This window comes from Lates calcarifer, linkage group LG15, assembly GCF_001640805.2.
Source record: "Lates calcarifer isolate ASB-BC8 linkage group LG15, TLL_Latcal_v3, whole genome shotgun sequence".
In the NCBI taxonomy this organism is placed as follows: Eukaryota; Metazoa; Chordata; class Actinopteri; family Centropomidae; genus Lates; species Lates calcarifer.
In genome coordinates, this window is record NC_066847.1 from 10,817,988 (window position 1) to 10,842,926 (window position 24,939).

Here is a 24,939-nt window from a genome sequence, read left to right on the forward strand (position 1 = left end):
GAACTGAAAGCAGCAGAGGGCGGCTGAGGGGAAAGGGAGGAGCAAGGTTACACATGAGAAGTCTGAGGAGGAATTAAACAAAGCACAGAGAGGGAGAGAAGGGGAAAGAACAGGTAGAGTTGGTCAGAAGTAGGTTTCAGTCTTACCTCACAGCTAATTACCAGCTTTTCAGTGTGGTGAAAGAAAGCAAACAGAAAGCAAAGGGAGAAAAACAACAATCAGAGAGGGCAGCTGAAAGCACGAGACTAGAAAGCAGAAGTAGCACAGAAAAGGAGGGAGAGACAGCAGTTCAAAAAAAAGTCGCGTCCAAACGAGCGAGAGAAACAAAGAGGTGGTAGAGTAAGACAACAACAGATACTCATTGACAGAAAGGACCAGGGCTTGAATCCATGGACTACTGACATCAGCAAAACAAAAGGAAGAAGAGCGTCAGAAAAGAGGTCACTGCAGTCCAGCAGCAGTGTAGCTTGTTTGAGCGTGTCTGCTATGCAACAGAGACAGCTGAGATAGACAAACTCAAGCACAGACACAGTTCACAACAGACAGTCTTTACTGTAAACAGCACCATGTTGATGAAAGAGTACCGCATATGTATGCCACTGACTGTGGATGAGGTAAGTGTATTTGTCTTTCCCACACACTCACTCTCTTTGTTTCTCACACACGCACACACACACCTCCTACAACTTTAAATTGAAAGACAATAGAGAGGGTTTTCATTTCAAATGTGAAAGTGTTGTTTCTACTTGTAATCTTAAAAGTGTTAATGTGCTGATAAGAAAAGTGCAAACAGAGCACACAGACCTCCCGCGGCTGCTCCGTGGGAGCTTTTGGCATGCTGGGGTAGCAAGGTATGCTCTCGGCACCGGCTGGGCTCAACCGATCTCACGGAGCCAACGCACAACACCTGGCCAGCAGCATCATAGCGTTGCTGTTGTGTCTAAATTATCTCCCCATCTGTCTGCTTCTCCACTTCCCTCGCTTTCTTTAGCACTCCTAGCAACATGCACAAACTAGTCAGACTGGTTGCCGTAACTGGTATTTGGCCTGCAGGTTCATAAACAAAGGAGATCCCGCTGGAAAGAAAAGGTAGGCAGTCGAGGGAGTCAAAGTGTCCTTCAAAAGGAATGCCCTCATCACCTCCTATACCCCCGTCCCCTCCTGCCCCCACCCCCTTCAATTCTACCTGTTACCACAACAGTGACAGTGACAAATAGCAGTCCAAAATAGGATTTACAGTATCAGTACAGGGCACACAGAAACTTGAGCCTGCAGCAAATCCTCTTTCGCCTGAATGTAATGTAAGTTTAAGTGCAGCTTATTTGAGGCTGTATCATATTGTAACAGTTACCTAAATCCATGCCATCATTTACAATGCCCTAACCCTTGCTCCATTTTAAAAGAAAGCAGTGTGGCTTTTCTAGTGCCCAATATCCAGTAGTTACCTACTGTAACACAATACAGCTCAACTGTGTTGAGGAATGTTTAGTATTGTATTCTGCTGCAGGAAAAGTGGACAGGTGGCAGCTGTAGCTCAGGTGGTAGAGTGGGTCAGTAAATTTGGTGATTCAAACTACATCTCTTTTCGAACTATGTCAAGTGTCCTTATGCAAGACACTTATCCCCCAAATCCCTGTGTCTGTATGCGGGGGAAATCTAAGTCACTTTGCACAAAAGCAGCTGCCAAATCAATGTGTTTGACCCATCATCCAACCTGTAACGTCACGAACGTGTCCAGCGTATGGTTTTATTACTTTACAACAATGAATCAAAGGGGATTCAATGTGGATTTTTGACATTTATCAACAGTAAAAACATTTTAATGTCAAAGTGAAAACAGATCTCTAGAAAGTAATCTATATTAGAAAATACATGTTTGCATAAGTATTCACTTCCTTTAACAGGACACACCTAAAACCACCAGTGGTGCATCACTGGTCACACAATAACTTAAAGAGATTACCTGTGTGTAGTTAAAGGGTTTCAGTTGATTGTAATCTAATTACACCTGTATGTAGAAGCTCCAGCTTTTGTTAAGTCAGTATTGTAGCAACACGTGCACCTTAAGATTAAAGAGCACAAGTCAGTGGATAGTAAGGGAATCCCCTGAGTCACTCAGAAATGGAAAGAAACTGAAACTGTATGACTTCATACTGTAGATGTTGATCATCAAAACAAGACACATTAAATCTACTTTGACTAAATACTGTAAAGCAATAACACAAGAAAACTTTCAATAGGAGTGATTTTTTTTATAGGTGCTATAAATCACTACTTTAAGGGGAATAATATACTGATTGTTATTTAGGGATTAGGGTAAATGTTATGTTTATGAGCTACACAATCAAATCTAAGTATCTGGTCAAGGTCTTTGTATGTGTTCTGCAAAAACAGTCTCATTTACATTGTCAGAGGACAGATCCTGTGTTACATAACAAATTCAAGTCTTCGCTTTTAGCATTTTATCACAGGTTTTTTTAAAAGCTACTTTGAAGTTGCCTTCATCTTAATCATAAATTCTTTCATTTTCACTTGCTGTCACACCCAACCCCACACCCCTGCAATGATGAGCTATATTTACTTCCCAGGAGTTTATGACAAACTCTTGGCTTGTAAACCTATCCTTGCCTTTTTTTCCTTAAAACAGTAGGAGGAAAACACACGCCAAAAGCTATGAACACATCACTCACCACAGCCATTCACAGAATATAATGGTGGTTTAAGGAAAGATAAGTCATCTTTCAACTTCCTGCTGATATTTGTTTTCTTGAAAGTGAAAAAGATTCACAACCTGTGTAGGAGGAGCTCACTGCTCTGTAGTCTGTTAATCTTAAGACAGTGTAAAAGCACTCATTGCTATGATTAATTAAGTCCCATGAATACCCAATAAGTAAATATTGAATGTTGACATTCCACAGTAATTGGAACAAGAAGGAGGAGTGTCACATGATGTCAGCAGAGTAAAGTGAAAGATGGCAAACTGATATCTGTCCTCCTCCTTCTCCTTTCCTCCCCATCTTTCTCTGTTTCTACTTTTAATTAAAATAATGCTTTAGTGACACACCAATATAGGGCAACAAAATGAATTACATTACAGTGGCCACAGCAGAACAGTTTAGTTGTTTACTGTACGGTTTTATTGCTTTTTCATAACTTTAAAAACAAAGTTTACTTGCAATTAATGCAAACAAAACACTGTACATAGAAACGAAGTTAGGGAGGAAAACAGAGGGGATGATAGCAGCGTCAGTGGAAAAACTGTTACTGTGTCAAGCATGTAATTTGTGGATTGTTCAAAAGGCGACACGGATTCTGTCTGGCTGAGCTCATTGAGGAGGGCACTCCAGATGCCCAAAGGCCTCGTCCTCTTTAGACTCACTAACAGAAAATACTCATCAGCGTCAGGCACAAAAACTGGGGCTGCAGCAGAGAACAAAGTCCCCTTCCCCCTTAATTCAGACACCATGCATTCACCCTCACCAGCCAAATTAGATTTTGATGTCTGACATGGTCACTTGAGGGAAATCTTTATACGCAGCAAGTGACTGTTTAAAAAATGAAGCGCAAATACAAAGCATGCGCCTAAACAGCACTGAGTAAGTGCCTGTCGAGACAAAGCCGCACTCAGCAACTGTGGCTGAACCTGCTGCCAGGAGATTTTCTGTCGTCACTTTGACTTTCTACTTTGTGGCTAATGGCTATTTTCATTTCCTCAATGGACTGAGCAGTTCATTGATTAAATATGATTGGATTTTTGGTTATTGAAGTCCTCAAAATTCTTTTAGTTTATACCCCCGCTTAAATGTCAGGTCAGTTCAAGTCAATTTTATTTAAATTTCCCAAAGAAATCAGAAATATACTTCAAAGGGCATTACAATCTGTACAGAATATATCTTCAGACCCAACAGTTAGATAAGGAAAAGAGACATTAAAAAAACACCTGCAATGGCAAAATCTCAGGAAGAGCAACAAAAAACAGATGGACACAATAGATATATGTACCGAGTAGCCAGAAGTAACAATAAATAACAATAAAATAAGGTTGTGTATACACTTAAGTGAGACTATATAACTTTCTTTAAACAGTGGCTACTGTGGCTGCAACAACAATTAGCATAGATGATGAAGCTAAATGCTAAACTTAACATCACGTCAGGCCTTGAGTTTGCCAACATTAGCCATTAAGCTATTGGTCACACAAAACCAAGAAAAACTGTAGCGGCAAAACCTCTGCGAGTTGAGCAACTTTGCTTTTGATTGCTACTGTATTCAATTTGTATTTGTGAGAGTTCTTTCAAAAGTTACATGATACCATTTTCCAATATCAGAGATAACATGAGGGCCTACTCACTCAATTAAAAATTTCCTTGATGCATGACCACACTCTGAATGAAACTAACACTAACACTCAGATGTCATCATTAGGAGGATGCTTTTGCTTTGTGCTTCATATTTGCTCACAAAAGTTTTTTTTTCTCTCCTGATTCCATCTCCATCCTCACCGCTCATCCTAAACCTCTCCTCGGGCTCCAGTACAGGATTGGGCAGCTGTACATGATCAGTAAGCACAGCTGTGAGCAGAGTGGTGGGGGAGAAGGGGTGGAGGTGGTGAGGAATGAGGCAAATACTCATCCTCAGTACGGCCCGGGACAGCTGACCGAAAAGCGAATCTACCTCAGCAGGTAGAGTGCACTCTTAAAGACTGTGTTCCTGTACTAATGATTGCAAATGAGAGAGGAATAATACTAATAACACTGGCTATTTGCAACCTGAGCCCTATCCTCAGGCTGTCAGCTCTGCCATTATGATAACTGATTGCATTTGATCTTTGATCTCTTGCTTCACTGTCAAGCTTTACATCCTATAGATGCAAGTTGCACCTATCACCACTGACAAGCAATAAAACATCATTTCAGCACAGTAACACCCACAGTGCAATGTAACCTGCCTACATCTAAAGTCCAAATACCCTCTGTCTGAAACATGCTGAGGCCTGTACTGTGTGATTACAGTAGAAATGTTATTGTACCATGATCTCATCATCCAGCAAACCACCTAAATTCTGATTATGTAAGTACAGACTTCCCACTGACAAAAACAAGTCCACGTCATCCTGATGATGGGAATTACAGGGACATTCTGGAAGTTTTAGCCTCAGATCTTTGCCATTTTAGTGTTAAAAATATGTCTGACAGTGCTGACAGTCAAAGGCTATTCACACTGTGTACAAAAACCTGTTAATTCTAGGTTCATATGTTCAAATGATGATAACATTTTATTTCAACCTCTGTGTTAAGCATCTACAAACTGCATTTAAACACGTAATGATTTGTTTTTAGCATATTACAATGTAGTTGCAAGCAGATATGAGGACATTTTTAAGTGTAGGAAAGAAATAGTTTGACATTTTGGAAAATATGCTTATTTCCGCAGTGAATTGGATAAGAAGACCAATACCGCTCTAATGTCTGTACATTAAATATGTATTTACAAACACTTAGCTTGGTTTAGCATAAAGATTGGAAACAGGGGAAACAGCTTGCCTGACTCTTATCTGAAGGTAACAAAAATAGCCTGAATAATTAATATATCTAATTCAACCAAAAACCAAAGTGTAAAGATGACATTTTAATGTACACATAATGGACAAAGCTAGCCTGCATTTTTCTTCATTTTCTGTCTTTTTTGCTAAGCTATAATGAGCTAACAATAAGCGGCTAACCATGCTTCACGTTTAAAATGAAGACATGAGACAGGTATCTGTACTGTAAGTTGTTTCAGGGGTTAAGAATGAACCTTGAAGCTCAAAAATTTTAAACCTGCCTGTAAATTATTTGTTCATGCAAATAAAAATATGAAACATATAATCACAACTATATGATAGTGTGTTATAAACCAGTAATTGTTTATGTAGTGCTTATAATCCCTAAATAGAGGATGTTAAGTTCTGGCCACATTATTTCTGGATTTGCCTCAAACTGAAGCAAAGAGATTACATGTTTCCAGTCTAGTATAAACACAGTAGACAATCTACAATCATCAAAGTAAACAAGGAAATGTGCGAGTGAAATGTTGACTGATGACTGTTCAGCCACAGGAATTTAAAGCCAAGTGTGACTGCAGTATTCATGTTTTTGTGCGGATAGAATGTGTTTTTATTTGCTTTGTGCTCAGGGTGACAGTCCATTTACAAATTAATTGTGATTATGGTGGAACCAGAATTCTTTAACTCTAAATTCATTTCCTAACCCTAAGCTAACCTCACTCATTACCCTAATGTAACCTCAACTCTTATTCTAATCACCACTATAAACCCAAGGCCTAATCCTAAAATAAACTCTTAAGGAAGTAAAGAAATGTTCTCACTGTGGAGGATTTCCCTAATCTTTCTGCGCTTGTGGGACATTTTGGTCCTCATTAGTAAAGATATACTGGAACACACACACACACACGCATATATATACAGTAAGTACAGTTGTTGCAGAATATATTCTACTTCAATCATGTTCAGACATGTGATCTAGAAGCTACAGTAACAATTAGTCACCACAGGTGTAATTGGGAATGAGTCATACAAATGAACACTGTGGTGAGAGTAGCCTACAGGTAATCTGGCTATAAATGGCACAAAAACCACTTAGGATCTCTCTGTCTCCCTCCATAATCTCTCCCTCTCTCCTACTCTCCGACTCTTCCACTCTCTGACTGCGATTCTTCGTCTCTTCCCATTTTGCTTTCAGTAAGCTGCCGTCCTGGGCGAAAGCGTTTGTCCCTCGATTCTTCTATGTCACAGAAAAGGCCTGGAACTTCTACCCATACACCATCACAGGTGCTTTTGTTTGTGTTAAACATCAGATCGCTTTCACCTCAATGCATTATATAAAACTTATTTACTTTTAACAGCTGGTTTTCCAAGTGCCATCAAATATTTATCTCTATGTATGCATGTATTTCCCTGTGGAAATGTGTATGTGTGTGCGTTGCTGCACATAAGTGTGTGAGAGCAATTGCGTGCTCATGCATGTATGAGTAACTAATGCTGTTTTTCCCTATCCATATTGAACGTCCCTGGTGCTGCAGAGTACTCAGTAAGTATTCTCACACATCATTTACTGTACATGAATGCAACAGAGCTCATCTCTTTGCAGTATCAGTGGATCTAATCTGCAGCCTGCTTCTTCTACTCTATCTCTGCCCCTCAACCCTTTTTTCCCATTTTTACCTCTTGTCACCCCGTAGGTATCATTCCTCCCCAAGTTCAGCATCCGTATTGAGACAAGATTTGAGAACAACAACGGCGATAACAACAATGTGAGTATGACTGAGAGCAAGCGAGAGGTGAGGAAGATGGAGTGATTAGAGTAGAGGGGGAGGAGAAGACAAGGGGAAGGAGAGAAAACGCAATTTTCTCTGCAGCACACAGAAAATGTTCATCAAATTGATGTGCCCATTACTAGGAAAACAAGCAAAGCACAAAATGCACTATTGGCAGATCTATTAACCAGACATGCAGCGTGGTGAGCATGGCTGCCATGCTGCATTTTGTCCAAGGCCAACACGCAAAGAAATTAGCAACTCTGTCTGTCTGTTGTGTCTGCACTGTGTAATGAATGTGAGCATCAAGAAACAAGACCCAACATGGAGAGAAATGTGGTGAATCTTGTTTCTCGTCAGGTTGTTGCAGGTTACATAAGGTTATTTCAAACAAATGAGCATCCATAGAAAGCCATGCATGATCTGCACACTTTGCAATACAAGCTCCAAGACACAGTGGTGGAAGAGAACAGGACATTTACTCAAGTACTATAACTATTTGTAGAAATATGAATCTGAGATACTTGTACTTTACTTGAGTATTTTCATGCTGCTTTATTCTAAAACTCCACTGTATTAATTTGACATATGTAATAACAAGATACTTTACATATGAAGAGTTTATAAAATATGAGGCTTTGTAATAGATTTAACTACCCAACAATATACACAATCAGAGATGAAACAACTAATCAATTAACTGATGAACTGAGTGCTGGAAAAATTAATTGGCAGCTATTTTGATAATCATTCAAGTAATATTTCATGCAAAACCACAAAACCTTTCATGGATCCAGCTTCTCAGATGTGAGGATTTGCTACTTTTCCTTATGGTTATTTTAGTTATTTCATATTTATACATATATTTGTATCACATTACTGTCGCACAAATAGCTGCAACAGTAATGTGATACACACCAGCTTTACACACCAAAAATTCATTAGTAGTCAAGACTAATCAATCATTAGATGTAGCGCTACAAAAACTTACTTTAACTACATTTTTCTGACTTTACGTACATGCTTTTGCTTAACTGACATTATCAATACATGACTTAAATTATAATGGAGTATTTTTACAGTGAGGTTTGAATGAAAGGGTTTGAATACACAGGTTTTCTGTGTCTCTGTATGACTAAATACACACCACAAAGAAAAGAGAGCGAGACAACAACGAGGAGATGATGAGAGCATCATGCCCTGAGCACACTGTAAAAAGCAACACAATGCATTCAACCAATGCAACACATTCCATAAGAGGGAGTAAGACCTTGAGTAGACACAGACCAACAAGAGCACCACAGGAGCGTAGCAGGGTATTATCTGGCAGCAGGTTTTTCTTATTTGTTAGTTTTCAACTGTGAAACGAACAACTTCAGCGGGGCATTAGAACAAATTTTAAACAAGGTCAGATAAAAGTGCAGTCTCCCCCCTCTCCCTCGCTTCCCTCCTTTCTCTCTCAAGGAAAAGTGTATTCCACTCTCATAAGTCTTCTTTTTTCCCTCCCTTTTAATATCCCTCATACGTCCTTGTTTTTCTCCCCTCACCCCCTCCTCTGCTCTCTATCTGTTCTCTCCTCTCTTTGCTCCTGTGTGATTTGCTCCAAGGGCCTCAGGGTGGGATATAGTGAGGGGTGTTATGGTGTGTGACCTCAGTTTTCTACACAGTTACTCATCTACTCTCATCCTGCTCTCTGCTGAGTGAGTGACTGTATGTGCACAAGAGTATGCAGGGAGTGTGCGAATGTGTGTTTGCCGCGCTCATTATACTGTATGACCTCCCCCATCTGTTTGGATGTAGGTGTTTGGGGACACGCCGACCCCGGCAGAGAGTGTGAGCTTCCTGGATATCCTGACTGACCCCATCCCTGAAAAGCACTACAAAGAGTCAGAGGTACGTGCTGTACTATCACAAACACACAAACAAGCACATGTGCTGGTAGCAAAGGCAAAAACAAATGACTGTGTGAAGAAAAACCTTGTTGACTACACTCAGTTGGCAGTTTATTAGATAGACCCAACTAATTCTAATGCAGTCTAATACAACAGTAATGCAATAAATCCTACCTTCATGAAGGCATGATAATTTTGGAGGATATTGTTTGTGGTGCTGTTGAACTGTATTCCCTTATTTCTGTTATTTATCCTGCATTCACTGATGTAAATGGCTAGAAAAATAATACAATAAATAAAGCTCAATAGCTTGTTTTGTTTTTTTAAACTGTTTCAACAAAACTGAACGTTTGTATGAGACTGTATTTGTGTTAGCTAGGTGTACCTAATAAAGTGCCAACTGAGTGTATCTTGAGTCTTTGCAAAAGAAAAATGTATTATTAGGTTAAACAAATACATTATTCACTTTCTTAATAGACCTGATTTGATACCACTCTCATGTCATTATGGCAAATACGAAGCTAAAGCTATAGACAGCATCCACTTAGCTTAGCTTAGCTTTGCTTAGCATTAAGTTTTAACACAGAGGGAGACAGCTAGCCTCAAGTTAATATAAAAATAACTTACCAGCACCTTGACTTTTATCACCACGACATTAAAAAGCTCCAGGACGTCGCTGCACCAGGCCATTGGACGCCAAAAAGTAGTTAAAGCACATAACTCCGTCTGAAAGCACAACATGTTGTTGTTGTTGTTGTTGTTGCATGTTTGCTTGTGAATATACTAGAAAAGAAAAACACAACGTGTTAATATGTAAGCTTCGAGGATATCTATAGCCATGTTTTTAAACTGACAAATAACAAAAACCAGATAAACAGGCTAACTGCCTCCTGGTTGTAGCTTCATACCCTGGCAGAGATGTGTGGTATAGGGGCCGTAGCGAGTAATCTCGTGTGCGCGCAAACCTCCGCAGATACCTAATTGCAGCTAATATAATCTGAAAACACCGTCATCTGCGGCTGCGCACAGGTGCTTGTTGGTTATCTGGCTGATTGGTCCGTTGTACCCCACTTCCTCTTCCGCCTCCTCTCAAACAGGTGCACATTAATTGTTGTGGACGCACCCGCAGAGTAGAGGATCTTAAATCTTGTCGTCTAACTCAAATATGTTTATTTTTTTTAAATGTAAATTTATTTTATTAAGAAATAATGACTCATAACAGACAGATGTTGATGACAGCTCACAAATAATAATGTACAAATGCAAAAACAAATTTATTTTCCACATTTGTTTTGCTTTATACGCTTGTGTTTTTGCATCTGAAAGAGCATAAATCAGTAATACGCCCAGACACCTCTTTTAAATCTGTCTATCTTCATTCCCTCCTCCCCAAGGTTTTACACTTCTTTACTGCCTGGACGTCCTCAGACATAAAGGGCAATTCACAGGCCTGGGTACACAGACGCACACAGACAAGCACACATCCATACAGATGCACATACGCACACAAGCACACATGAATGCACAGCCAAACAAAAAACTGCAAACACACCAATTTCATATTAAGGGACATGGTGAAAACATGAAATCACAAACACAAACACTTTCCAACCTTCTGTGGTCACAGATGCATAATGTGTGTTATCACACTTTCCTCTTACGGGATGTGCTGAGCAACAATCTGCTTGCACCTTCATACACATATCATCACAGTCTCTCTCTCTCTCACACACACACACACAAACACACAGTGCACACATCCATAGCTCCCCCCTGAAGACGCCTCGCTGGGCCAAAGTTTCTGCAGACTCAGCAAGTAACATACAGACCCACTGTTTGCTCTGTGCAGGACCTGAGTCGCTGGCAGTCAAGTAAAACTGGCCGAGGGCCTCTGGAGGAAGGCTGGAGAGATGACCATAAACCCATTATGTGCTCCTATAAGAGGGTGCAGTGCAGCTTCGAGGTCTACGGCTTCCAGACCAGGACTGAGGAGTTCATACACAGAGTGAGTCAGAGCTTTTTTTTTTCTCTCCATCATGCTTTTTCCCTGTGCTGATGTAAAGAGGGTTGGATCAAGATAAGATCTGCAATTACGGTTACGAGCCCTTATAGGTGTAATACAAGGTGGGAAAATTAGAATTTACAGCTAATTGGATTTTGTAAAGTGCTCTGCTCCATTCGAGCATTGATTTCTGCATGTTGGAGTTTTTCCACTTTGCACATCTCTGGTAAAATAAGGATCCCCAACAATCCTGATTGGTTATTTGAATGTGGCATGTGTTGCATTTTGACACAAATAAATCATTACCATTACCATTCATTTCTAGACATTTGTGCAAGTACCAAACCAGTTGCCAAGAAGGCTGTTAGCCTCAGGTGACCTCTGCACTGCGTTTTATGTAAGACACCATTAGGTCAGATTTATTAGGAAGTTTGCTGTATCGCTTTACGCTATGAAACAATAAGAAGGTATCTGCTCGTCCAGCTCAAAGCACAGGTTTTCAGGTTGGTGGATTTAAAGAGCTGATGGAAAAATCCCTTTCAACATATTCATCCTCCACAGTGAAACAAAGCCATGAAGCATGAAGAAAAACTGAAAGCACTAATAGCAAAACTAGCAACGCCCTTTTCCTTGCATTGTTACTGTAAAGCTGCTGTTTACGGGAATGCGGTTTTAGTTTTGACAAAGGCCAGTGCAAATAATTCCTCTGAGATAAGTTTCCATTTATCTCAACCATAATCTGATTTGTTTAAAGCAATTGTGTTTGTTTTTGTTTCCGGTTTTATTTCAGAACATCCGGGACATTCTTCTGGTTGGACACAGGCAGGCAGTGGCGTGGATAGACGAATGGCATGGTGGGTCAGAAATATATGTTTTACAGACAAGATAGACAACATTAAAACCAGTTATCAGTTTTAATGTAGTAGCTGATTGGTGTATTTTTTTACCTTCCATGTACATGCTGTAAAACATAATACATATTTCATGTGTGTACATGTCTGTGTGCATTTATACTCTGCTTTCCCCATAGGGCTGAGTTTGGAGGAGGTGAGAGAGTACGAGCAGGCGATGCAAGAGAAGACCAACAGCAAAGTCAAATCCAGCCAGAACAACACAGGTGAGATTGCAGCTCGTGACCTGCACTGTGCTGAAATACCACAGAGGATGGGAAGGGAGGCAGAGGGGAGAGGGGGGGGGGAGACAATACAGCTGGATGTAAGAGCGGTGAAAGTAGAGAGAGCGAGAACGGGGAATGAGATGAAAAGAGCAGTAAGTTTGAAATGTATATTTGTGCTCCGTAGTAATTATTCTTGCATTTAATTTTGGCATAATAAGCAGGAGATACACAATACAGAGGAAGTACAAAAAGGCAGAAACACACTGATTCCCATCTAAAGCACACATTTTTAGATCATTAGGAATTTACAATAAGTCTGAGCAGGTATTTTGTATTTATTTAGCCTGTCATGATATCCATTGCTGTCAACAGACTGCAAAATAGTATGAATGAATTACTCTGTAATGCTAACAGGCTTGAACAGAGGCTGGCTGTACCACTGGTGCCTTAGCTGTGCCCTACAAGTACCCAGATGGCTGGTGTACATCTGTGGTAGAAAAATGGGAGAGAGAAGAGCAGTCAGGAGGCATTTCACAACACAAGGAGCAGTGAGGAGGGAGAGACAGAGGGTACATGCCCAGAAAAGGACGACTGAAAGACAGATGTACGGGGGAGAGAAGGGGTGTAGGCTGGCTCATGAAGTGATAATGCCACTGCGTCGGTCTGATAAACAGTGTAATGCAGCCACCTGCTGAACTCTCCCCATCACCAGCCCTCTCAACATAAATAACCAGCCATTGCAGCACTTAGCTGCAAATGTCAGCCCTGGTGGGGGTCTGTGTCTGGGCATGTGTTGTGTATGTATGTGTGTGCGTGCACGCGTGCGTGCGTGTGTGTGTGTAGTCACCCTGCCCCCTTCTGGTTAGTCTGCTGAACCTCAGCTGGATGCGAGCGATATCAAAGGTAGAATTCCCAATATGGCCTGTAGCATCTTGCTGCCTGCACTCTCTCTCTTTCCCTCGCTCTCTCTCCCTCGGTGTGTGATGATGAGAGACATCAAGCTGCAACAAATCTGCAGTCATTGCTCAACCTGCTGCAGCTCGCTGCACTGCCATGACCCCCTACAGGCCAAACGCTGCTACTGCGTTCATCTCGGCACAGACCTAGTAATAGTTTTCATTTCATTCATCCGCCGTAATAAAAGTAAATGGATGTCATTTACTCCAGAGAATCTAATAAAAAGTCAAGCGTGTGAGTTGAATACCAATAAGGGATTTAACTAATGTGAATATAAGTGTACGACAGATCTTAAGTATACTTAAATAAATTGAAAACGCAAACACAGTTCTCCCTCTGTTCCTCTTCTTCTCAGTGTCTCTTTTGCTTTTCTTCCTCTTTTATCTCTGTCTTGTTGTTTCTTTCATGTCATGTGTATCTGATTCTTTCTCCATCTCTCAGTCGCTCAATTTCAGTTTCAATTTACTTTATTGGCTTGACACGAAATACATTTGTTTTGTCAAAGCTAATAGAGAAGGACAATCATGGGTAAAGAAAAAAGCAACAATTAAAATCTCTCTCTCTCTCTCTCTCAGGTCCACCGGCTGCCTCTCGTCCTGCATTCTTTCGCTCCATCTCAGTGACAGACGAGCGTTCCCTGAAGAAGATGGGACTGACAACTGCGGCCATGTCTGACCCATCAGACTCCTCTGTGCCACACAGTCCCATGCGGCTCAACTCCACCCCTGAATGATGCCACACACACACACACACACACACACACACACACACAATATACTGTACAAATGCAAACACACAGAAACCAAAGTCAACATTCACCAGAGTCACGTTATTTCTAAAAAAAAAAAAAAAAAAACACAACACACCCACACACCAAACAGTGATGTGGTCCTGAAAGCAATAGTTCAACATTCTAGGTGCCCATTCACTTTCGGAGAGTTAGCTGAGCAGATCAATGCTGCTTTTATATCTGTCTTAAATATAAGGCTACAGCCAACAACTGATTAACTTAGCTTAACATATAGACTGGAAACAGGGGGAAACAGCTAGCCCGATCAATTCTGTAACAAGAATACACCTACCAGCATCTCTAAAACTCATGAATTAACACATTATATTTAGTTTTTTAAAATATTAAAAATATTTAATATCTATCAGGGTGGTGTACTGTGGAATTTCTTAATATATTACTATATCACTATATAACAGCAAAAAGTTCTTATACTTAAGCTTTTATTCTAAAATTATGGATTTAAAGGACAAATGTAACAAGTGATCGCTTGGTGTGCTGGTAGGTGGATTTTTTTTAACTATTTGACAGAGCCAGGCTAACTGTTTCCAGCTAAGCTAACTGGCCACTTGCTCCATATTTACTTCACAGATATGAGACTGGTGTCAATCTCCACATCTAACTCTCCACCAGAGTGAATGAATGAGTGTATTTCCCAGAATGTCACCAGAAATATTTATCTATTCTAATGTCTGCAGTTTTCTTCAATGCATTTTAAAACCACATGAAGTGCCGCACAAACACTTGGTACCTACTCAATGATGATTTCTATCGTTGCCTTAAAAAAAGTGTCTTCACCAGCCTGTAAATGTGGTGCGCTCCAGCTCTTTCTCATTCAGTTCTTCAGCCAGTCGAGCTCACTGGCCACCAGCAGCGCTCTCCAATTGTTTCCCAGCGCCCAGCTTATGGCCTACAGACAGATGCATAAGGAGTTTAATAGAGTGGATCTAATGAGAGAGCAGAGGAGAAGGGGGGGGGCTGTCAATGCTATGGATCTGCTCTCCTCTCTCCTTCAGCCAATAGGTCAGACCAGGTGTATTGACAGAGGGCAGTGAGGCATTGTATTGGTTCCTTGATCGCTTAGCTGAGGGCTGCAAATGGGTCAAGCCAGGGCTAAACTTCAATTACGAGTCAATAATGTGAGCATTTATAGGACGATTAGCTTAATTTTTTAATCTACATTTAGAGGATATCAGGGATCTACAAAGGGATGTGCGATGAAAACTGAATTGATGTGTATAACACAGAAACAGTTTTCTGTTTCCTTATTTGTAAAAAAAATATCAAGTGTAAAAAAGAATAAAAATGAATGAAGTGGGAAATATATGTGGAAATTACATTGTATAGTCTTTTATAATGGATTTTTATCAATAAATACAATTTCTTTCCAATGAGAGGATTCACTAATGTCCTGATATCTGCACACATGAGCGAAAAAAATTGACTCACTGCACACATTATCAGCCACGTTTGATCAGTATTGACCTGTAACGATGGACCAGCTGCTGGCACATCATCACAGCCCTTACATGTAATCTATTCACCAATTTCACACTTGTGTGCCATGAACCGGCTCCAGCAGCAGCGGGACTTGAAAAGAGGCAAACTGCTTGGTCCAGCCTGGTTTGGCTCCATAGCTCGTGGCAGTTTTCTCACTGCAAGACAACAGAGGAGAACAATAAATGTTTAACAGATGCAGCGCTGCGAGTTGGGCGTGTGCGCACGTCTATCATCACCGTAGCACTTTATTGTTCAAGACTTAAGGACAAAAGCCAGAGTTTGTCACGGAGAGACTTGGAAGTTCTTTGTGATTGACAGACATGGCAGCTCGCTTCGAATGGCGTACTAAATAGCTCGCATTATGGGGCTCATTATGGCTTCTTTTATCCATTCAAATCAAAAGCCAGCATGACAATTTGTTATTAGCTTCCCGACAAAGGACGAGCAGACGTGCATTCACATACACATGCAAACATCTTGACGCATGCACGCCAAACTCTTTCTCCCAATGTCTCTTTTTACAGTAGCAGCAGGAGGCTGATATGAAAGAGCAAGTGCTCAACACAGCCAGGAGTGTTCACAAGTGCTGCAGAGGGAGCACAAACTGCCGTCTGCACTGCATTAACATTATCTCTTTCTCCTTTACTTTGTCTCTCCCATTAAATTTTTCTCTCTCATTATTGCCGTCTCCACTATCCTCCTCCACTCCTTCTCCTTTCTCTCTGTCCTCTACACTCTCATTCTTGAAATTTCCCTTGATCTCCCTTTCTTTCGTTCTTTATCTGTGTGTCCTCGTCTTCATTCCTCAAGAGGGCCTCTAAAGAAGATGTACTGTGTTCATTACATGGAAATGTTCCCCATGGTACATTATCATAGATCCTGACCCTGTAGCGCTGAATCATCTTGCTATTCCCAGTTTGCCCGTCAGACCCCACAAATAAGACCGGTAAAGGAAATATGGGATGCTCTCCAGAGCCGCATGCAGTCAGCTGCACCATCGTCTCCTGTGCTGTACCCTGCGCTGTACAGTAACTTTGATGTGGGACCTTGAGCTGGACACCTATCTGCACAAAAGAGAGGGAGAGAGGACAACAGAAAGACAGAGGGGAAAAGGAAAGAGAGCTAAACAAGCAACAAGGACTAAAATTTACATAGGAAGACAGTTTTACAAAGCAAGAAGTAGAGCTGGAGTCTGTTCTGGTAAAGAAAAGATGCATGTGTGTAAACGTCTGGCGTAACTTCTCTTCAAACTTAATGGCATTTTGCCCAACCACACTGATGTACGAGCTTCTCCTCCAGATCAATACACGCTCTCCATTCACTAGACGGACAGTAATGCAACCGCCTCATTTGTTTGACGATGTGTACGTGTGTGTGTGTGTGTGTGTGTGTGTGTGTGTGTGTGTGTGTGTGTCCATGTCTTTCAAGCTGGTCTCCATTTCCTGGCTGTGCAGTATCTTTAACTCAGCCGTTAAAGGAGAGTGACCATTAAGCCACATAGTTGAGCATGCCACTAACTTAATCGCTTAGTCCACATGCCACCGTTGATTTAATAATGGTGTGTGTGTGTGTGCGAGGGCAGGGGTTGCACACACATACACACACACAAACCTCACAGAATGAATGTAAAGCGCATTCAAGGGGTGACTTAGTGTTTATAAACACGATAATATTATTAAAGTATTTACCTCCCATTGTGAAGTTATCTGTGTCTGATATGACATATGTGTGTGTGCCTGTGAGTGTGTGTGAATTCCCATGAGTGTTAAGTCTTGCATAAAACTAAACGGTGAGGCCAAGACGCTTGTGTTCCCTCATTACAGTGTCAGCAATACAGTTTTTAGCCCACTCAACCACATAAATGACTTCAAATCCTCTGTGTATTAAGCCTCACCACTGGGAACCCAATTTGTAACCTCTGCCCAGTAATACGTTAACTGGACTTTATCTGGGGACAGGCAGAGTGTAAAATTCATACAGTATCTGAGAGAACTAATTGAACCAATTAAGAAAGTGAATATGGATTACTGTGGGACTGTGAACACACACATCCCCTCTGGAATAGAGTTGGAGACCACTGCTTTCACGCGATAATGATTGTCATTGCAAATGGATGGCGGTGCAGGGTCTCAGTGTGCCGTGCAAAGGCAACACCACTCCAAGAGTTGGCCGGCTGTGCATTTAGACTGATGTGTTTTCATTTCTTTAGCAGCTGATCCCAGGGCTGCTATTCTGGGCAGTAATTAATTGCATGCAGGTAAAGGAAAAGTCAAGGATAAGTGTTAAAACTGTTCCTTGCCTTGTACACACTCTCGTATCACACGCAGACACACAAAGACAGCACTCATTTTTCACACAAACACACATTTGCTAGAGGAAACAAAACGCAAACGAGTATAAACAAGATGATACGCAGAAACTTGAACAAAAATAAGAGCCTTGGGTACTTCATGCTTTAAATATCTTAATCAGCAAGCCCATAAAGCCTCCCGATTTTAATTGCCCCACCATGACTATTAATTACATAACAGCCATTGCAGTCAGCATGCCCATATGTTTGCTAATAGGAGAGGATGGATTAGAATAGTGAGTGGAATACATTAGAATACAATGGTTTTTTATTGATCTACAAAGGTAGAATTACATTTCCCTTCCAGGGTGTACATACAAACAACAGTTTTTCTTGCAAGCTCCAAAGCACAACATAAAACAGCAGACGTATGAAGACACTTCATACACTGACAGAACAATGTACTGTATTATTGTAAAGAAGCTTCTTATGACAAGATTTCTGTAAAACAAGAGATACTTCATAGGCTGTGAGACAAAGTGCCATATTACTGTGAAACAATGCTTTATAGGCTGCAGGAACAATGCAGCATATTGTTCTAAAGCTGAAACACTGTCTCTCAAGGCACAACATATACAGTGGGGATAATACAAGGTCAGAGAGTTGACCTTGTTCGATCGGCAGCCAGTTTGAACTCACTCATGGGTCGGGAAACCCTTCAGAGAATACTTGCATCTGCAGTATGACTTACAACATGTCAGAATATAAGTGAAGACAAACCGATTCACATGAGCCACTTCTGGAAACAGTCACTATGAATGTAGCAGTGAAAGACAGCTTTGATAAGCAAGCTTGGCAAAATACCCTGGGTTAAATTCTTATTGACACAAAGTGTGAGCCCAGAACTCTCCAGGGATGGATCAGCTGTTCTCATAGTGAAAATGATGAATGTTTGTCAGTTCATAGATGGACAGATATGTTCATTCCATTCTTCATTTATATGAGGCAAGCTACATTTTTGCCATCTAATTTTCTGTTCCCAGCAACACAAAAGTGTAATGCAATTGTTTTAACATGGGAGACTACTGTTCATTTCTTCTTTACACCTGTTATCTAATGTTAGTTTCTTTTAATGCCAAGTCATTTAAACCCAAACCTAAACTTAAAGTCATTTACCTAAACCTGACCAAACTTTAAATTACATAACTGATATTTTTATAATAACAATGTATCTCATGACAATGTGAAGACAATATGGGACAATATGTGAAATGGGTCAAACTAAGTATTATCACCTGAATCTCGGCTTTACAGAACTTAATAGCCAGAAACACGACTACAAATGAATGATAATGTTGCTAAGACTGGAAGTGGCTAATTTACTCTCTGAGTAAATTCAGAGTTCACCATATTAACTTAAAATGTTACTGTTGCATTTGTGACTTGTTTTCACTGACCCCAAGTGGCCAGACAATAAATTATTGCAGGTTTAACCATGATAGAGTCACAGACCTCGGATCAGAAAACAATTGCGTGGTTAAAAACAACATACTTTGTCTTTTACTTTGGGTGACCAACACAAAACAATAATTTAAATTTCAGTACAATCCACCCCTCTGTGCTGGCTCAATTAAAAGAAGTGTTCAACACTTTGGGAACTATGCGTCTTCACTTTCTTGCCAAGAGTTAGATGAGGAAGTTGATACCACCGTTGAGTATGTAAATATAGAGCTGCAGCCAGCAGCTGATTAGCTTAGCTTAATATAAAGACTGGAAACAGCTTGTCTGGCTCTGGCAAGACTCCACATAATTTTATTTTCTAAAATATCAAACTGTTCCTTTGTGATCTTCCATTAGTTTACACGATTTGATTTTATTTGATGAGACTGTTGTTTTGAATCAAATCATTATGATGATACACACTGTATATTGTATAATTCTAATGACTGTACTTAGAATGAATCTGTTTTCTTCTGTGCTCTTTTCTCTCTGAGTGTAGAGATGTGCGTCTGTGTTGACAGGTTGCTCCTGACTGACCGCACAGTGGGACACGGGCAGATACATGTCACCAGGTGATTGGCCCGTCAGTGACAGTTCGGGATGACAGCGAGGTGTTAGTCTACCTGCACCCTGGAGCAGAGGTATGCTTTCATTTCTTCCAACTCACCTGTCACTTTTGTCTCTTTTAGTACTAAGAGTAGTTTTGCAGGATACTTGTCATTTATCATTAGTCATTAAACACTCAAACTTCCATCCATCCATCCATTACCTATACTGCTTATCCTTGAGGGTCGCAGGACACTCAGACTCGTAAAACAGAAATTTGTTATTTCTTTTGATAGGGACATGTTGGGTTGAACTACACTTTCTGTTCACTCTAACCTATTTTTGGTCTCAGGCTGAAGAGCAGGCTGATGTTTTTGTTTGTTTTTCCCCGTTATCTAACATATATACCTTTACAATCTGTATTTCTGCCAGACTATTTGTTTATCAAGTATTCTATTATCAAATTTTATGATTCCTCCTCCATATTTTCATTTTTTTATGAAAATTATGATGTGGTAAGATCCAGTCTGTCATTGATGTTTGATTTTTTTAAGTTTGGTGTCAGTGGCCATGTATGATTTTAATTCTAAATTGAGAATACAAAGCCATTTAATTTTCCCATCATCCTCTTTGTGCTTTTACTGTTTCTGAGTAAAAGTACAACTTTTTATCAGCCTACTTGACAAGCGCTTCACGCTGTGTGTCTGTATGTGTGTAACTGTATATCTATTTGTATTATTCGGGGATGTAATTTGAGAAAAACCAATGCAATCCTCAGAAAAGCTGAAAAGTCTTAGACAATATGGTAATGACTACCCAAGTCTTAATTCCATATAAACGCCCACATGCTTTTTATTCTCCTGCTGCTCACATAACATCTATTACAACTTTCCATAGCTCTAGGCCAAGCTTTCCTCTCGTCTCTTTTTTCTCACCCTCTGTCTTTCTCCCCCTCTCATCTGCGCTCATTTCCAACTTTGCAACTGCACTCTGTTTTATTTCCAAATCAAAGTAATGAAATGGATCTTCACTGAGGTGATTTTGTAGCAAGCGAAGAGGGGGCTGTCGTTACTGCATCACGCGGAGGGGACAATGAGTGAAATGGAAAACAGGAGGAGGAAGTGAAACCGAGAGACAAATCAAAGAGACTCGGCTGCCTGGCTTACTTTTATTTCAAGTTCCAGCTAGATCTATAGCTACTGCCTTAAGGAAAAATGCACCCTTGAATACTCTTACACTCTTATAAGTCATCAATCTGTGGTGTTCAGTGGATTGCAGGAGTTCGTTTGTCATGGAGTGTTGACATTTTTACTCTACAATGGATTTGTCCCTGTGTGATTGTTGAGTAGTGGTGCAACAGGGATTCTTTGATTCTCAGGTGCTGTTGCCAAACTTAACAATGACACGGCAGAAAAGGAGATTTTTCTCTGCTATTGAACTAGCTCGAAGTATTTTTGACATGACGTCACATCATCTGTATTTGGACAGTCGTTCACTGGGAGACAAGACTAACAAGGAAAAGATGTTACAGCACACTAGACTGACACAGCAGTGCTTTAAGCTAAATGCTGTTGTCATCTAACATGATCATAAAGACACAATAGCACTGGTGGAAAAGCTGGGAGTCCCCAGAGTCATGAGGATGAATGTCTGCACAAAATTTAATGGCAACACATCCAATAGTTATTGAGATATTGCAGTCTGGACCAAAGTGGTTGACTGACCTGATCAACATCTGACTGACACTGCCATTCCTGGCACCATGGTTGATCCAATACTCCACCAAACAACAAAGTTGATTCAGAAATGCAGGCTGGAGCAGAGAGAGCTGCCCTCAAGAGTTTGTGTTTTACTCTGGATTTTTTTTCCTCTACTTTAAGCCACATTAGTTAAAAGCAAGTCATTGGAAATAACAAATGGTGCTTTTTAATTCATTAACTGAAATTTCTGTGAATTCCCTGAAGTTATCAGGGTGGAATGGAGCTTAAGCGCGCCTGTGAGCCTCTGTTACTGTGGGCCGCGGTATTGTGCTGTCGTGTCTACCTGCTTCACAGGCCTATTATAGAGACATCAGGGGAGTAACAGAGGCCGACAGAGACAAACAGGTCACCCTTACCTGGGCTGCAGGATAAACGATTTCCCCTCCACCACTGCTCTACCTCCCTTATTTTCTCTCTCTTTCCACCTTCATCCCTCCATTCATTCCCCCCATCAGCTCTCCTCTCCTCTCTCCTGCCTGTCTTCCATCTGACTTCCATCTGACTGCTTCTTTCAATCCTCTGCCCCCCCCCCCCCCCATCTTTGCTGCCCGCCCTCTACCAGCCTTCTCCCCATCCCAACCCCATCTCTGTGCCCCACCCTCCCTCCCACCACTCCACACAACAAAATTAATATTAAAAAGGTGGCTGTGTATATGTGTGTGTTTGTGTGTGTGTGGGTAGTGTGGTTAGAGGGAGGGGGTGATGAGAGGAGGACAGCGTGTACAATGACCTTACTCGCAAATCGTTGCCTCATATACAGCAAGCATGTCCTTGTTGCAACACCATAACAGCTCCGAGCCCCAGACCACAAAGCGGCATAAACAAACACATCCTCGCACACACACACACACACACAAACATGACTGTTTCCTCTCACTCTCGCTCTCTGCAGCAGTGTGGTACACTCATTATCTACTCTTAAAAATTCACTCAGTTTGCTTGGCTGGCATTTAACACAAAGTACAACCGATATCCCATTCTTGTCGAGGAGTGTTGCAGCCAACTATAACACAGCTTTTTTAGGTCTGACACCTCAGTCAGGTGGAATAAGGAGGAAGAATGAGCCCGCAGCCTGTTCCTCTTTAACTGTCATAGAGAGGGACAAATGATGTCAGACTCTGTTGTCACTGCTTCAAAGATGCACATGTCCTTTTAAAAAGCCCTGGAGCGCTGGCATTTAACATTAACACAAGACAGGTGCCGTCATGCATTCAGCTCTGTGTCACCAGCGGGACCTTGCATATTTATACTGCAATCTCATCCGCCGATGTATAATCACATGCGTTCTGTATGCGTGAATACATAGGTGTATATGCATATGTGTGTGTGGGTCTGTGCTACTGGTGGCATAAATCATCGGAGCTGAGCAGGGGGCTGGTGCTGCTCCCTCCATCTGTCTCTGTCTGCAGGGGTGAGGTATTTTACACTGATGATAGGGCGAACAGAGGGGAGGCGAGAAAAAGTGAGCCATGCTTGAGTCGTGTGGGATGGACAGAAAAATAAAGGCTGTGGCATCGAAGGGCAGCGGGTAGGGTGTGCATCATGAATGTGTGGGGAGAATTTGGGGGGGGGGATGCGTTGAAGCCCTTAGTTCACATAATCCGCATTTCTGCAGGGCCTGTTACTCACTACCTAAGATCTGCTTGTGTGAAACAGACTCTGTTATCCAGTGCTGGGAAATAATGCTGCCCGTATAATGTCTCTGCATGCAGTCCTCCTCTCTCCTGCAGACTGCAGACTGGATACATATGAATGAATGCACCTGGAAGCTGGAAAGTCACTGTCTGTTTGGTCTTTCCTCTGCTTTACGTCTGTAATGCGAACACATTAGGCCCAGTCTTGGACTCAATTTCTTGTTCCGTCCACATGCATCATGATTCTCAAGTCCAGGAACTGCTTCAATCTGTGGGGGAGCAACTGGCTGTCCACTGGTTACCTCCCTTCCATCAATCCCGCTCACCTCCTTTTAACAGGATAAACCAAAGCAGAACAGCTCCTGAACAAATGTATCCAGTACCTCCTAATCAGGTTGTCACAGTGACGAAGGAAAATGCCCTTCAACTGTATGGTGCAGACATGCAAGCCACTACATATAGCATGTTCTGCTGAGGTGTCCTTGAGCGATGGAAATAAATCCCTGAAACATTCAGATATTGTTCCTGAACTGACCCTGCACTCTCTTCTACCTGTTTAGAGTGGGCAATCGAACGGAGAGCGTGCATGTAACAAACTCACATCACACAGCTTTGACAGCAGCACCACTGGACGCTTTGCCTTGTTGAACAGCCTCAGCTCAAGCTATACCCGTAAGAAACTGAGAGAGCTTAGGGGGAAAAACAATTCAAAAGCTGGAATGGGTTTTGAGCCCCCATTTATGGCTCGTGTTGCATCCCTCATCCCTCCTATCAATTTGGATTACGGAGTTTCGAAGAGAGTGAATGACAAAGACAGACATGAGGAGAGACTGTTGGCTTATGTGGGTCTTCCATTGAAGGAGAGTGGGTCATGCTTGGTTGACTCGATTGTTAAGGTAGAGGGAGCTGAATCTCTCCTGACAGACAACCAGTAGCTTGCCACGGTGCAAGATTTGGTTCTGGGTTCTGAGATTAGCTCAAGCATGGCAGTCTCTCTGTGGAAGCATTCTAGAGAGCTTAAAGAGGCAGCCATAGAGCAACACAACTGTGGAGGGGACAGAGCCATGCCAGGAATTTTTTTTTTTTTTTTTTTTACACACACATTCAGAAGTGGGAACTCAACAGAAACAGAGAGGCATGACTGTTGTCATGCCATGTTGCCTGGTGCCTTCACTTTTTGTTCACCATTTGGGAAATAGGCCTATTTTCTCTCTTTTGTTAGTTAGATGTTAGATGAGCGGATTAATACCACTGTCATATCTGCACAGTTAACACAAAGCTACCACCAGCAGCTCTTGGCTTAGCATAACAGCTGGAAACAGGGAATCAGCGGTCCTGGCTGTCTGTAGCCAAAAAGAAATCCACTTACCAGTTCAATAATTACTACATTTTATTTTGTTTGTTTAATCTGTGCAGAAAATGAGTGATAAACAATATTTTACAGTTTTTACATGGAGTTATGTGTTGGACTATTTTTTGGCCAGGAGCAGTTGCCAGTTATCCAGCAGTGACTCCAGCTAGAGACAACAGATTTTGTTATGTCAGGACTGGCTGCTGGCTGTAGCCTTGTAGTTAACTTACAGAAATACAGGTGGAATTGATCTTCCCATCTAACTTTCTTTTAATGGTATGCTGTT

At 41.3% G+C, this 24,939-nt stretch overlaps 1 protein-coding gene and 1 long non-coding RNA gene across 3 annotated transcripts in view; one reads left to right on the forward strand and one right to left on the reverse strand.

Moving 5' to 3' along the window:
• Positions 1 to 15,466, forward strand: pitpnc1b (phosphatidylinositol transfer protein cytoplasmic 1b). 2 transcript variants are annotated; one of them, XM_018682636.2, is made up of 10 exons: positions 1 to 614; positions 4,534 to 4,682; positions 6,741 to 6,829; positions 7,081 to 7,088; positions 7,240 to 7,311; positions 9,115 to 9,207; positions 11,056 to 11,211; positions 11,999 to 12,062; positions 12,239 to 12,325; positions 13,858 to 15,466. In XM_018682636.2, exons 1-10 carry the CDS (start codon positions 567 to 569, stop codon positions 14,013 to 14,015), a joined length of 924 nt encoding a protein of 307 aa, XP_018538152.1. In that variant the 5' UTR covers positions 1 to 566; the 3' UTR covers positions 14,016 to 15,466. The 2 variants fall into 2 exon arrangements, with proteins under 2 accessions (XP_018538152.1, XP_018538153.1); XM_018682637.2 differs by having other exon boundaries at positions 12,239 to 12,319; positions 13,855 to 15,466.
• The window catches only part of LOC127143331 (uncharacterized), a 17,467-nt gene continuing 7,868 nt past the window's right edge, over positions 15,341 to 24,939 (reverse strand). Inside the window, exon 3 of the long non-coding RNA XR_007814648.1 lies at positions 15,341 to 15,727. This is a non-coding gene — a long non-coding RNA (uncharacterized LOC127143331). The remainder of the gene's footprint in view (positions 15,728 to 24,939) is intronic.